Source organism: Tribolium castaneum, chromosome 1 (genome assembly GCF_031307605.1).
Source record: "Tribolium castaneum strain GA2 chromosome 1, icTriCast1.1, whole genome shotgun sequence".
Lineage (NCBI taxonomy): Eukaryota > Metazoa > Arthropoda > Insecta > Coleoptera > Tenebrionidae > Tribolium > Tribolium castaneum.
In genome coordinates, this window is record NC_087394.1 from 36,515,816 (window position 1) to 36,528,542 (window position 12,727).

Below are 12,727 nucleotides of genomic sequence, written 5' to 3' on the forward strand. Positions count from 1 at the left end.
TTTAATTGCGGACCCAAGTAATATGTTTTTTTTCAGATTATAAAAACGGTGTATTCACTCATTTCTGTTTTAAGAAATTTGCAAGACATCAACTGATTCAGCAAATGGTTTATTATTTAAGGCACTGTTTAGACAAATATTTCAATAATTGACACTACAAAATATTTTATGCAAATTTTATTATAACATTTTCTTAGAGATGCTCCTTCAACTATCTTACATTAATAAAAATTGAAAACGTCATTATTATAATGATCCGAGATCCAAGACCTTGACTTAACTATAAAACAGCCACATTTCTAAAAGACTGTTCATTTAAACACCACAGTCATGATCGTTTACGAAGAAAAAATAGATCAAGATGTGAACGGAAACGACATTTTGTGGGTTATGCGCAAAGTTTGTATTGACTGTTTCCAATACAAAATAGTCAAAATTTTGCTGTTGTTGCTCGCAATTTTTATAGCTATTTTGACTTTGGTCCAAGGATTTCGTTTTCTGGAGCGATTCGACGGACCCTATTTCATTAAATACGCACCTGCATTTATTAGAACTTTTGTCGTAAGTATATTTTTACAAATAGATTGTAACGTAAAGTATCATTTAATTCAGATTTTGGTCGCTATTGCATTTATTTCATTTGGAATGGAAACAGCTATTTATGTAAAAGATACTACTTTTTGGCTAATAGACAGTGCTGGGCTTGAGAGTGAAAAAAGAATTAAAAAACATGCAATGTACACAAATATATTTTTCGTGAGTTATATTGTAGTGGGTGTAATTAGTGCAATATTTCATATTATTCCACTGGATGATGATAACGACGTACTCTATCCCTTGGCCTTATTTGAGGAATATGTTCCAGATTGGAAAAACTTATTTTCTTCGATCTATAGATTTACATTTTTAACGGTACCGTTTACTTTAGGAATCCCTTTATATACGGCAATTTACATTATTACCACAGTCTATTATCAAATATTACTATTTGTAGTTTATGTAAAAAATATCAATACAGATCTTGATGTTGAAAATGTTAAATATCAAGAAACAATTGAAAAAAGACTCATATTTTGCATTCAACGCCATTCTTCTTTTCTCAAGTAAGTATGTGAGCTTAATTAGAACTTTATTTAATGAAAGAATTTCATAACAAAAATAGAAGAATGAAAGAAAGCAATCGTAAAATGTCAGCCACTGTCCTGGTATTTTCGATAGTTGGGATTCTATTAGGGGCTAGCGTTTTAATGTTTCTTTTTTCAGTAAGTTAAAAATTTTTATTTTTTAAACACAGCTGTGGTTAGTTTCATATGTCTTTCAAAATTTGGTACTACCGGATAATCACTATGGTTCTCCCAACTGGAGCTATTTTCATTCACATAATATTTATAGGACAGTCGCTTGAAAATGCAGTAAGCAGCAAATTTCTTATCTTTGAATATATTTACAGTAAAATTTTCAAGATTTCGCAACTTGAAGCAAATTTAAAAATGGTCGAGTGGTATCACTGGAATATTCCCAACAGGAAGCTATACCTGATTTTTTTAATAAACACCCAAGAACAGAAAGGAGTCAAGTTTTCTCAAAATGTATCGGTTAACTATAAACTTGGTGTTTCGGTTTGTAATATTAAAAAAAATTATAATAATTAAGTAATCATTCTTTTAGATTGCAAAAGCAGTATACTCGTTGATTTCCCTTATGAGTAATCTTCGAAGCATCGACTAGCAAAAAAACTAGAAAGTTAAGACACAAGCACATAGAATTATTTAAAAACCTAATAAAATGCACTAACTTAACTCCTTGTTCACTATTGTACTAGAAATGTTAAAAATGTAATGTCAAAGTTAAAATTGAATTCAAAGATTGGTTTTGATTTAGTATTACTTTGACTTTGACTTTGCGGTGGACGAAAAAATGTTGTAAGCGATTAATAATTTCAACTATTAAAGACAATCCACTCGCTTTCGCTTGTTTGTACTTTAAACAGTAATTATTTCTACTAAATTAGTTAATTAGTAACCCCTACATTTGTTATTAAAATTGTTATAAGCATTTTTTAACAGTAGGTTAACTAAAGTATCATTTAATTTTGCCACAGAAATGACTACTTATTTATTACATTAAAGACACTACTTTTATGTATTAAGAACGTTGAAATAAAGCCAAAAACAAATCCGTACGTCTGTTTTCTCTAAACGCAACCCAGGTAACCTTTGCATTAAATATGAAAAGAATTTTGTCTAGATGTATTCAACTTTTTGTTTTTAGATACGACCGTTCACATTTCGCTTTTAATTAGAATGACGCAAAACAGAGGCTTTGTTAAAAATTTATTACAGTGTTTGAAAAAAATTCTTTGTTGTTTCATACGTATTGATCATTTTTTTGCCATTTAATTGAATTAGAAATGTGTTTTCGATGGGCAACGAGTTTTTTTTATAAAAATAATTACATTTACGTAGGGCCTTCAAAAGTCCTGTAAAATCTACATTTTTCTTACAAACATATATGAAACGTCAACTTAAATAGATGTCACAATTTGGAAAGTAAATTGGATAAAAAAATTTGGTGATTTTCCCGGCGCCTCCACCATAATTTTTTGTCAATGAACGGATTTAACATATTACGTTTTTAAGAGTAGAGATGTTGCATTAATTGGATTTTAATCTTTACCTTCTAAAACATCTGTATTTGAAATGTCATATAACTGTTAGGTGAGACTCCCCGTATACTTCATTCTGCTGTTTTTTAATGTCAATACAATTTTGAATGTGGTATTGGATTTCGACGTAAATAAGACTGAAATTTCGGCGCGATTTTTCGCCATTAAAAACCCAATTTGTATATTTTCCGCCGCCTTCGTCCGGAAGAACAAAGTGTAACGGCAGCCGCGTCCTCGCCGCCCCCGGGGACGTGTTCGTCGTGATCGATAGCACTCCCAAGTGTGCATTTTCTATTAGTCCGCCGCTTTCCAATAATCTAATCATCCAAGTCGTACACACAGGAATTAACTCTTTTTGCGGGCGAATCAAAGCACTCGCAAACATTGCACTCGATTTTTTCGATCGCCGGACGGCCAGCCGCTCAAACCGATTCCAACTTTTTGCATCGCTTTTTTCACAAACGCAACATGCTTATCCGTCTGAAATTTGCACTTTTATTTTTACACCGAGTCGAATCACGGACGTAATTAAATTCTTGAAGGATGCGAGCGCGTACAGCTTTGTGCTTGGACACAGCGATGCATCCGATTCATTGCGCGATACACAAAGCTTTTCCGACAAGAAAACCGCTACAAAACTTTTTGCAATATGATGAACACCAAACTTGGTGGCCTTTAACGCAATTTTTTCAACGCGCGCGCTATTTGTAATTCTGCATGAAATTACCTCGACAATATTAGAGCTAGAATTTCATGCAGATTTACCAACTTCCATTTCCATATTTGCACATCCCGAGAATGTTTAATATGCCAATTTAAAGCTTGTTAAGTGGAATGAAATGGCACAGAACGGTCATTACCGCTTGTCAGCGCTAAGATTCTGTCACAACCATTACCGCACAAAATTAAAGCGGGGGCATGGGAAAAATTGTGAGCAAAATTGCAACGAATCAAGTCAAAAAAACAAGAGACCTAACTACTAAACGAAATTTAATAATGTATTTCGAGTTAAAGTAAAAGACAAAGTGAAGATTTTTATTTTAAAAATAGAAAAAAAAAAACAATTTTCACAAGAAGATCCATCTATAAAAAACAAAGTAGGTAGAAAGGTCAAGTCAAGGCTGGTTTTTACAGACGCACTTAATTTCAAATAATGGAATTCCTCGACGAATAAAATATGGGCCGAGTAGACGTTACTCGAGCTGTTTGAAAAATTAATGGCTCCTTAAACCAAAAAGTGGGGTTTTATGAGAGCGCCAGAGCATAGAAAAAATAACCCGGCGCATCCACCATTTTGCGCATGTATATTTATTTTATTGCCTATAATTTGTTTCAATTGCGTGCATAATTGATTCTCCGATGTTGGTTTTTGCGACCTAAAATCCGACCATTGTTTATCAATAATTCATCTCGACAGGATGCAAATCCGTCCGAGAGAGCACTTGTAAATCCAGCACGTCGGCGCAGCTCGTAATGGACATTTGGTCCGTCTGAGCAGTTGCCGGCATAATAAAGGGCATTAAATTCAAACGTTCAACAATAAGAGCAACATTTAAACGGCATTAGTTGGCAGCGCAATCGGTGCAATAAGTTGGGACCGGGACGTGCCGGATGCCCAACAATAGATAAACGAGGAGCTGGATGACCTCCTCACACAGCTGTACCTGCTGCTGGTCGCTCGGTGTAATGAGGCCATTTGTTACTGCCGGACAAGACAGTGTTGCATTGCCACTGATCCCAGCAGCCATTTTGGAAACGAGACGACGGCTAGAAACGACTCTGATTAATGAACTACGAGAAATGCACCAGGAAATGTGAGCCCGACCTGAGCTTTTCTTGTTCGATAAAAAACTTTAAAGTATTTTTTCTATTTCTAGATCAATTTGAAGCGTTAACAATAACTTTTTCTCTTAAACTTAAATAATTTCTGTATATACACGACGATACAGATTGTCTATCTACTCGTGATTTCGTCACTTTTCACTCGTAGATCAACAATCTTCTTGTCGTCTTGATAATAAATAACTATTATTATTTGCTAGTGGTGCCAACATAAAGCGGTTTGACTGTAGCTCTACCTGTGGAAAAGGTAGAGATCGGCTGTCGGCTTCAATAAAATTTTCAATAAGTTAGTCTGTGAAACAATAAAACCAATGCACCCACCCACACACACATACTAGGAATTCCTAGCAACAGATGCAGACGGAACAAACATTAAATAATATTTTGAAAAGTTTCATATTGGAAAATGAAAAATATACACGGGCACATGTCGTCACGCCGAGGCTAGACGGAGCCCGGCCAATATGCTGCTAGTAAACATGCATTAGACGGGCATAAATTGCAACAGTAGTCTCCTGCAGAAGCCGGAAATTTCCAAAATTGATATATTAAACCGTTGTTGTTTCCCCAAGCGTTTGTCACAAAAAATAAACGGATCGATACGACGACCGAAATAAATCGCGAAATTCATAAATAGAAAACTTGATGCGGTAAATCCTTGGAGTTTAGTTGAAATTCATACGCGTGTGTGCCGTTGGAACACTTGAGAATCGCCGGAATTGCTTTATTTCACCAGCCATAAATCTCATTCAAAATGTCAATACCTCCAGAACCGGCCTAGCCCCCTTCTTTGAACACCAAGTTACTACGAGAGTTAATTCCTCGCAAACTTTATCGTTCATTTTATTTCCCCCGTCTTGTGCAACAATGCACTCAAGTCAGACCATTCTCGACCTTAACTTCTGCTGATTAGCTTTAATTTGGAAGCGCGAACTCACTTTCCGGTTACTGGACGCCAAAATGACGTGTAAATCATCGCTTTAACGACCTGCACTTACGAAAAGCGGACGCTTCACAAAGAATACACAATTACTGCAATTATTCTTTATTTATCTAACCCAACATAATACAAGAATTGCGCTCCTTGGGCGGTAAGGTGCTCACAGGGCTGATGTAAAGAGGGCCTGTACGTTCCAGACGGTGTTCGAGGGCGCTACGCCACCCCACCATACCTAAAATTACTCAGAAATAACCAGTGAGCTAAAAAATATAGTCACAAATCGAAGATTCAAAATCGGATTTTCAAAAAAAATCGAATACTTCCTAGATCAATAGACAGTTTTCTTGATAACATGTTCCAGTTCCAACAAATTAAAAATTCCTAAAAAAAAAACACTAAACCGAATACAAAGTAACCGCTAGAATAAAATCACCAATAAAATAAAAAATGACTAAATCAAATAATGTACCATAAGTAACCACTTGTAGAATAAAGGTATACTACCTCTACTGGTATCTATGGAATAAGCAACAACATTATTAATACCTATAAGCTCACACATATTTAAAATAAATAGCAGTTAGTTCAAATAACTTAAACATCGACAAAATCAGTCAATTAAAAAATGATAAGTATGAATTTTATTCTTTTGATAATCATATAATCGCAGCTAAATACATGACATTAAACAATTTTTAATTTAAATTTTAAATTGCTATAACTTTTATTTATTCTAGTTTATGTAGAAAACTTTTCTCATCAGTTTCTTATTTTATCAAAATCAAGCTTCTAATAAAAAATGAGGATTTTTTTACGAAAAAAAAGTGGTTGTTTCCAGCTTTATCCAGAACAAAAGTAAGAGGATGTAAATGAAAGATTTGCAAAATTTAATTTTTTCAAAATTTTGCACAAAAGCGTCTTTTCCCTAATAAAGACAATTTTAAATCAACAAAAGAACTTTAAATTCGATCTCAAGAGAAAATTTTACAAAAGAAAAAAATTCCATTATCCGTTATAAACAACTTGTGGTGGCGTTTTCTTCTTATTTTGGCCATTAATTCGCGTCAAAGCGTCAAAAAAGTGTATATTACCGCAAAATAACGCCGTACAATAGTGCAACTCTCGGAAATTAATTTTACATGTCGTATCTGTCGTCAGTTCCGATTTTAAGTGCATAACGTGCTCTCGCAACGGCATCGCTGATGACTTGTACTTAACTAAATTTCCGTGCAACAATGCGAAATCGCGTATCGCCGGGTATTTAAATGGGAAACTGACGGTGAAAAATGTAAAAGCATCAGAGAGAGAGTCGCTTTTGGTCTTGTTTTCGGGAGAGAAGAGAGCCAGACGTGATTGTTGTGCAAGCGGTGAAAGAAACGGAAATGGGGGCGTTTGGGGAATTGCGCAAAACTGAAACGAATACAGTCTTTGTCAAGGTGGAGTGTTTCAGAGCCGACCTCTATGAAATCATAAATCGCTCAGAACCCGACACGAGCCACCGATAAATCCTCGCCCAGACGTTGCTTTCTATTTACATTTTACTTTTTGCGCTTAATTTGCTGTTTTAATGTTATTATAAGCGAGTGCCTGAACTGGGGATTTATCACCTACCAGACGACGTTTTAGGGACATTAGCGGACGGTTTCAGATCCCAGATGTAATCCAAAGCTCTGGTTTTGTTTTTACGTCGTACGGTCCATCGACGGTATTCTTCCTCAGAAATGCCATGCTTGAAAGCTTCCTCTAACACGAACTAAACGACACTGTAAGCAAGAAACGAAGGGAAAAACAAGGGATTACCTTGTCGAAGTCCAGCAGAAAACCCCACTTGTGGTGCCAGTCGCGACGAGCTTTTTCCTCAAGTGTTACGAGGGATTTTCTGAAAATGAGAATTTCAACCGAACGATGCGAAGAAATGGACACTTACAAGACCTCGTTACGTTTCACTAAATCGAGAAATGAGTCTTTTTGAACACCAGGTTGGCTCATCGCCATTGGCGTAATTTGAATTGTTTGGTCGATAGACGCCACATGCGCTTTAAAACGTGGTAAAAATCGGCAAGAAGATGGAACTTTTAGCCAATAATTTAAACTTAAAAATTTTAACTCAAAACAAAACATGATTTTTGACCAAACGGTTTTTTGTGTCAATTGTCTGAACTGTCTAACTTCAGTAAAAAAAATTAAACGTACTGATCTCTTACTCCACCTAGGACAGGTATATCTCGAAAAACCAAACTGATATCTTAAAAAATGTAAGCTGGAGATCAAAAAAACGACATTTTCGAAATCCTCAGACAGTGTTCTGTAAGAAAAACTTACACTTTTGCGCTTTTCAGGAAAATTTCACTCAAGAACGAGATAAATCAAGAGAAACAAACATCAATTTCCAATTTCCAAATACCTACATATTTAGTGATTTTTATTTTTATCTTTTTGTTTTTTTTTGTTGATGTTTAATACGTTTTTTGAAATGCAAAATTCTGTTAGTGTTTGATTGTTAGGTTGAGAAACATTTTGATTAAGATTTTAGTGGTGTAGGCAATAAAAAATAAAAACACTTTATAGTGTACAACTCATTAAAAATCTGTAGCCATTGTTCAAGATAATTTTAAAATCACAGTATAAATGGGTAATACAAATACAAATTTATTACGAAGCTAAAATGTGGGTAAAAGTAATAGGTGATTGAACAGAAATAATAAAGTTTAGAAAAAAATTGAAAATTAACATTTTATTTATTTTTAGTCTTTTTAATTATCTACGTTTGTCCAGCTTTTATTTTCTTCTTAAAGTTGATTCGACATGTTTTATTTAAATTATTTAACTTTGACGTCATAATCGTATAGTTAATGGCTATAGTGTATGAACATATTTTACACTGACTATTACACTGACTACAGGTGCTTCAAAATGTAAAATTTTTTAACCACGTTTTTGAACGTATCAGATGCCACGGCTTATTTCTTAAATTTTTAAAGATGTTTGCAATTATTAGAACACAAAGAAAAAAGAAGCATGTGCACGCTATTTTCTACATTTTACAGACATGTAGGCAATAAAACTTATGGCTACATTTAGCCAAGAAAATTATTGATTTCATAGCACCTATTAGCTGTTTCAAAACTATAAAAACGCCGTCGTCGCACTTTATTTTTTTAAATTATTATGCTGACGTCATATATTCTCCTGAAACACATCCTAGGGTATAAATAACGTCTACAAAATACCAAAAGTCCAACTTTACTAATAACTGAGCTACAGAAGGTGGAAGGTGAATTGGTCCAGCCTGTATTTATATTTTGGTGTCAAACATCGAAAAAGTATGTCATGATGTGAATAATTTGTGTAAATTTTTATTTTATTTTTTGTACCAATAAGAACTTTTGCGAAGTATAATATAATGTTAATTTTGTTGTAATTATCGTTTAACTCAGATAGATGTAAAAATAGTGTTAACTCTTCTAGACAAACCAGACGGATAATTGTGGGGCTTTTATTATTTTAGTATATTTAATAGGCTCTCGACGAATGTAATAAAAGTTAGGCCGTCGAGCCGTCTGGCATCGACCCAAATCCGGCCGCATCATGAATGAAACATTTTTAAGCGAATCGAGTTCAACAATAATTCTATCTAACACAAGTCCTACCGACTGTGCCCAAAAATGAATATTCCACCCCTTTAATGAGGTCTGTCACGTGGGCGTCTGAAATAGATGTATTCGGTGTCCTAACTAGGAAAACCACTTTATTGTGTGGTGTCGAGCAAATAAAGCAAGTCTCCGTCTCGAGTGTCAACTACTGTCAAGATATTCCAACATTACTCGTGAGAAATCATATGTGATTGAAATTCAAATACGTTGTTGAGCTTGAAGCAACTTGAAAACGTGGACATTGGAAATTATTCGCTTTGAGCCGAATTTTTCAGGGAAAACTTAATTAGTGCTTGGAATATCAAATTAACGTGTCGAGTCTCGTTAAATTCCCGATAATCCCGACGTTATCCCTTATTATCAGCTACTACATGGTAATGATGAGGGATTGCAGCCATTATATGAAGCGGCTCGAGTACAGATAAGCACTCGACTGAGTTTCAGCAGCAAGCTCAAAAATCCGACGTCGAAAGGTAATCAAGAGTGTTTCAACACAACGCGCATTTTTCAAACGGCTGTGGCATTTTCATCAAATTGGAAAAATGCTCAACGAGATGGTGCAAAAAAAAACCGGAATGCTTGCATTCTTTCGGGTACATCTGGTATTTAATAATAACATAACTGATGATCTTGGGACGAGGCAACAGGTGAAACGCCAACATTTTTTCCAAGCGGTGTGTTAAAAAAATATCTGGCCATTCAGAATTAGAAACAAGAAAGCGCTTTCGATATATTGGCTTGTGTGTTCTCTGTAGAATTATTATGAGAACTGGTCGGGAGCCGTCTCCGTGCTTTTATTTTTAAGTTGGGAATCCAATCACTACTATTGTGTTAAAATCAACAGTATTTCTCCGAGGAATGAAGAGTTTTTACAGCTTCTGGTCTTTCCAATATCTCTCTAATCCGATATCTTCCAGTTTTAAGATCACCGAAGCAACAAAACCAGCTCGGAACTTGGATCGTGAATTTATTCCGAGTCCATTTGGTATTTTTTGTCGCTTAAATGCGCCTGCCCCAGGTGGAAATCTATTTTCCGGTGAACGTATAAATAAAAAGTAATCGGTGCTCATAACCGCCGACAATGTCTCTAAAACGTGTCACTTTCTAATGGAATCTAGTCGGGATCGCAGATTATGACGCCGTAAAAAAAGCTCATTTGAGATTGTTGGACAATGTTATGAGCGGTTGTTTAGATGAGGAAAGGTGTCGTCATGTTGTGTGCTGTTTACTTCTTCATGAGCCGATGGCCAAAACAGTTTTATGGACGAAAGTTTATGAAATAATAAAGCGAGCATATGCATAAATTTTTACTCTTCTCCTACAAATATTACATACATTGTACCGGTTTTATGTGGACTGTCGAGACGATTATGGATTCGATTTATCGACTACGGACGCGCAAAAGGATGAACAGCTGCGACGAGAGATTTAACTGATTTATTTTCAAAGGATTGAGAATTGAAACTTTTATACAGCGGACTTTCAATGCGCCACCACAAGGAAATTTCAAAGAAAAAATTACGTGATTTATACGATGCAATTTTAAACCATTTGAGCCACTCGCTTCGAACGAGCACTACTTTAGGGAAAATCATTCAGAAATTTGTCTACTGAAACATACACAAAATAGAACTATTTTTTACCATAGCTCAAAAAAAACAGATTTTTTTTACAATTTTATGTTATATGTAATTATAAATTTTTAATTTCTACTTAATTTTTTGTGGGGATAGTTAAAGCCACATACCGGGTAATTGGTTTAAAGTGAGCTACTTTTTATATCCAAGTTAGGTCAAATTTATTGGTAAGGGGAAATGTTTGATTTTTTTAATCGTAGCTTCTTTAGAGTTGTAATGATTAACAAATAATAAAGACGGCAAGAAATAAATTAACAAATAAGTTTCTTTATTACTTTTAGTTTAATTTCTTCTCAAATGGTCTCACCATCATTTTGACTTTTTTAAGGCTATACCGTGAGCCACGAAAACTTTGCCAGAACATTATTAAATATTCTTCATTCGGCCCAACTGTTTCCTTCTTATATTGGCCGGTTAGCTGGGCGCGCATACAGTCTTTATACCACCATGCACCTTCTAAAATTATTCAAACTTCTAATCCTTTTCATTTTTATTGTTTTTTAGAAAACCTACTGTACACTTCAGCACAATGTAGTGACGCATAATCCTGATCATTGTCTTTAGTTGAGAATTTAGATCCAGCACTGAAAGAAAGAGAATCACCAGCATCACCACTATATCTCCCCAAAACTTTCAATGAATATCCTTCGTTTTCACTGCCTAGAGCAAACAAGCCATAACGGGCATAAACTTTTACCTTTGCCCAATCTTCTAATTCCACCAGTAACTCGTATCCACCTTCTCCTAAATCCTTCATTTAAAATCAAGTTCAGTTTTTTAGGCACTGTACCTGTTAACTCATACAAATGTTGTAAACCCATCCAAAATTCTCCGTTTAAATTACCAAACCCCCACTTATAGTCTTCCCATTCTAGATTAAAATTCTGAGACCCATCTTGTCTGTTTAAAAAATACGTCCAACCTCCACCTTTAGTCTCCATATCACAGAAAGCTAAAAAACTCTCGGCATCTTCTCTTGGCTTAAGTTTGAAGATTCCAGAAGCGCTTTGACCACTTTTTTTCACATCTAGACAGTTTCTGGGAGTCCTCTGAGGCAATTTTCCGGTTATTGGTGGTATTCGTATTGACGCGTTTTTAGAAGCTGGATTAGAGAGTGGTTTTTCGCTCGTAGTTCTAGTCTAAACACTCACAACTAGTATTAAAAAAATATCTCATTAAAGTATACCTCCAAAGACACGTTTTGAGCTAGAAGAAAAATCAAAAACAACGATACATTCAAGATCATTGTTTTAAAAATGCAAAACTAGCAAAAGAATAACGTGAATTCTAGAGATTTAACTTCTATACCAATGTATATAAATGACTTTGTAATAAACTTGTGTTTTTACTACCCATTTATCGAGTATACGCTGATTTCAAAAATTATCTTGACTAATAGTGGTTCGATTTTAAATGGGTTATGCACCATTACATTTTTAGTGCTATTGCCACAAAATTGAATATTTAAAAACGTGGACAATAATGTTGCTATTCTCAAGTTTTTTCATAAAACATTCAAGTAATTAAGTTTCTCTTTTAGGTGTCAACAATGTTCTTGCTTATTCCATACGAATAATCAAAATCTCTCAGATTACTGTTTTAATAGAATACTTTAAGATTGAAAATTGATCAAAAGAATATCAAACATAAAAAATCGAAGCAATTGACCCTAAAAAAGTCCATAAAACTTTGCTAGAACGCGTTTAAAAAAATTGTAGTTTATTATACAAGTAAAGAAAAGTTGTTCATTATCTGTGAGTGATAATGTATTTCTGAAACGTGTGTGGAACACAAGTTTCAGGAAGGAATCACAAGCAGATATAATGCCAACTTTCCTTTTCGTGTATAATACAACATTTTCTCTTTCTAGTACATGAATAAATATTTGTTAAATTTCTTCGCCAATTTTGATTTTTGAGAAGTGACTGACTAAAATTTTAAGCAAAAAATGTAAAATTTTTAAATCTTCTGAAAAGCTCGTATTGAAAGC

General features: G+C 34.6%; 3 protein-coding genes across 4 annotated transcripts in view; all 3 read right to left on the reverse strand.

Annotated features, from left to right (window-relative positions):
- LOC100141615 (protein TMEPAI) overlaps positions 1–12,727 on the reverse strand; it is a 168,165-nt gene that overhangs the window by 119,641 nt on the left and 35,797 nt on the right. The gene's annotated exons all lie outside the window — the stretch shown is intronic.
- LOC107397447 (ciliary microtubule inner protein 1) lies at positions 5,537–7,618 on the reverse strand. Its single transcript, XM_015977486.2, has 4 exons — positions 7,375–7,618; positions 7,248–7,326; positions 7,059–7,200; positions 5,537–5,679 (listed from the first exon to the last, which is right to left on the reverse strand). Exons 1-4 carry the CDS (start codon positions 7,566–7,568, stop codon positions 5,561–5,563), a joined length of 534 nt encoding a protein of 177 aa, XP_015832972.1. The 5' UTR covers positions 7,569–7,618; the 3' UTR covers positions 5,537–5,560.
- Positions 10,985–12,059, reverse strand: LOC103312230 (fibrinogen C domain-containing protein 1). Its single transcript, XM_008192368.3, has 4 exons — positions 11,924–12,059; positions 11,528–11,876; positions 11,251–11,481; positions 10,985–11,193 (listed from the first exon to the last, which is right to left on the reverse strand). The coding sequence occupies exons 1-4, from the start codon at positions 11,981–11,983 to the stop codon at positions 11,015–11,017; spliced, it is 819 nt and encodes a 272-aa protein (XP_008190590.1). The 5' UTR covers positions 11,984–12,059; the 3' UTR covers positions 10,985–11,014.

Bases quoted from the DNA above. Each gene is read 5' to 3' on its own strand.
- LOC107397447 (XM_015977486.2), bottom strand. From the start codon at position 7,568: ATGTTTTGTTTTGAGTTAAAATTTTTAAGTTTAAATTATTGGCTAAAA. The intron at 7,327-7,374 runs GTAAGTGTCCAT...TCTCATTTTCAG, and splicing joins GTGAAACGTAACGAGGTCTT to AAAATCCCTCGTAACACTTG. The intron at 5,680-7,058 runs GTAGGTGATAAA...GAGTAATTTTAG, and splicing joins TGTCCCTAAAACGTCGTCTG to GTATGGTGGGGTGGCGTAGC.
- LOC103312230 (XM_008192368.3), bottom strand. From the start codon at position 11,983: ATGATCTTGAATGTATCGTTGTTTTTGATTTTTCTTCTAGCTCAAAAC. The intron at 11,482-11,527 runs GTACAGTGCCTA...TGAAGGATTTAG, and splicing joins ACATTTGTATGAGTTAACAG to GAGAAGGTGGATACGAGTTA. The intron at 11,194-11,250 runs GTAGGTTTTCTA...GAATAATTTTAG, and splicing joins ACATTGTGCTGAAGTGTACA to AAGGTGCATGGTGGTATAAA.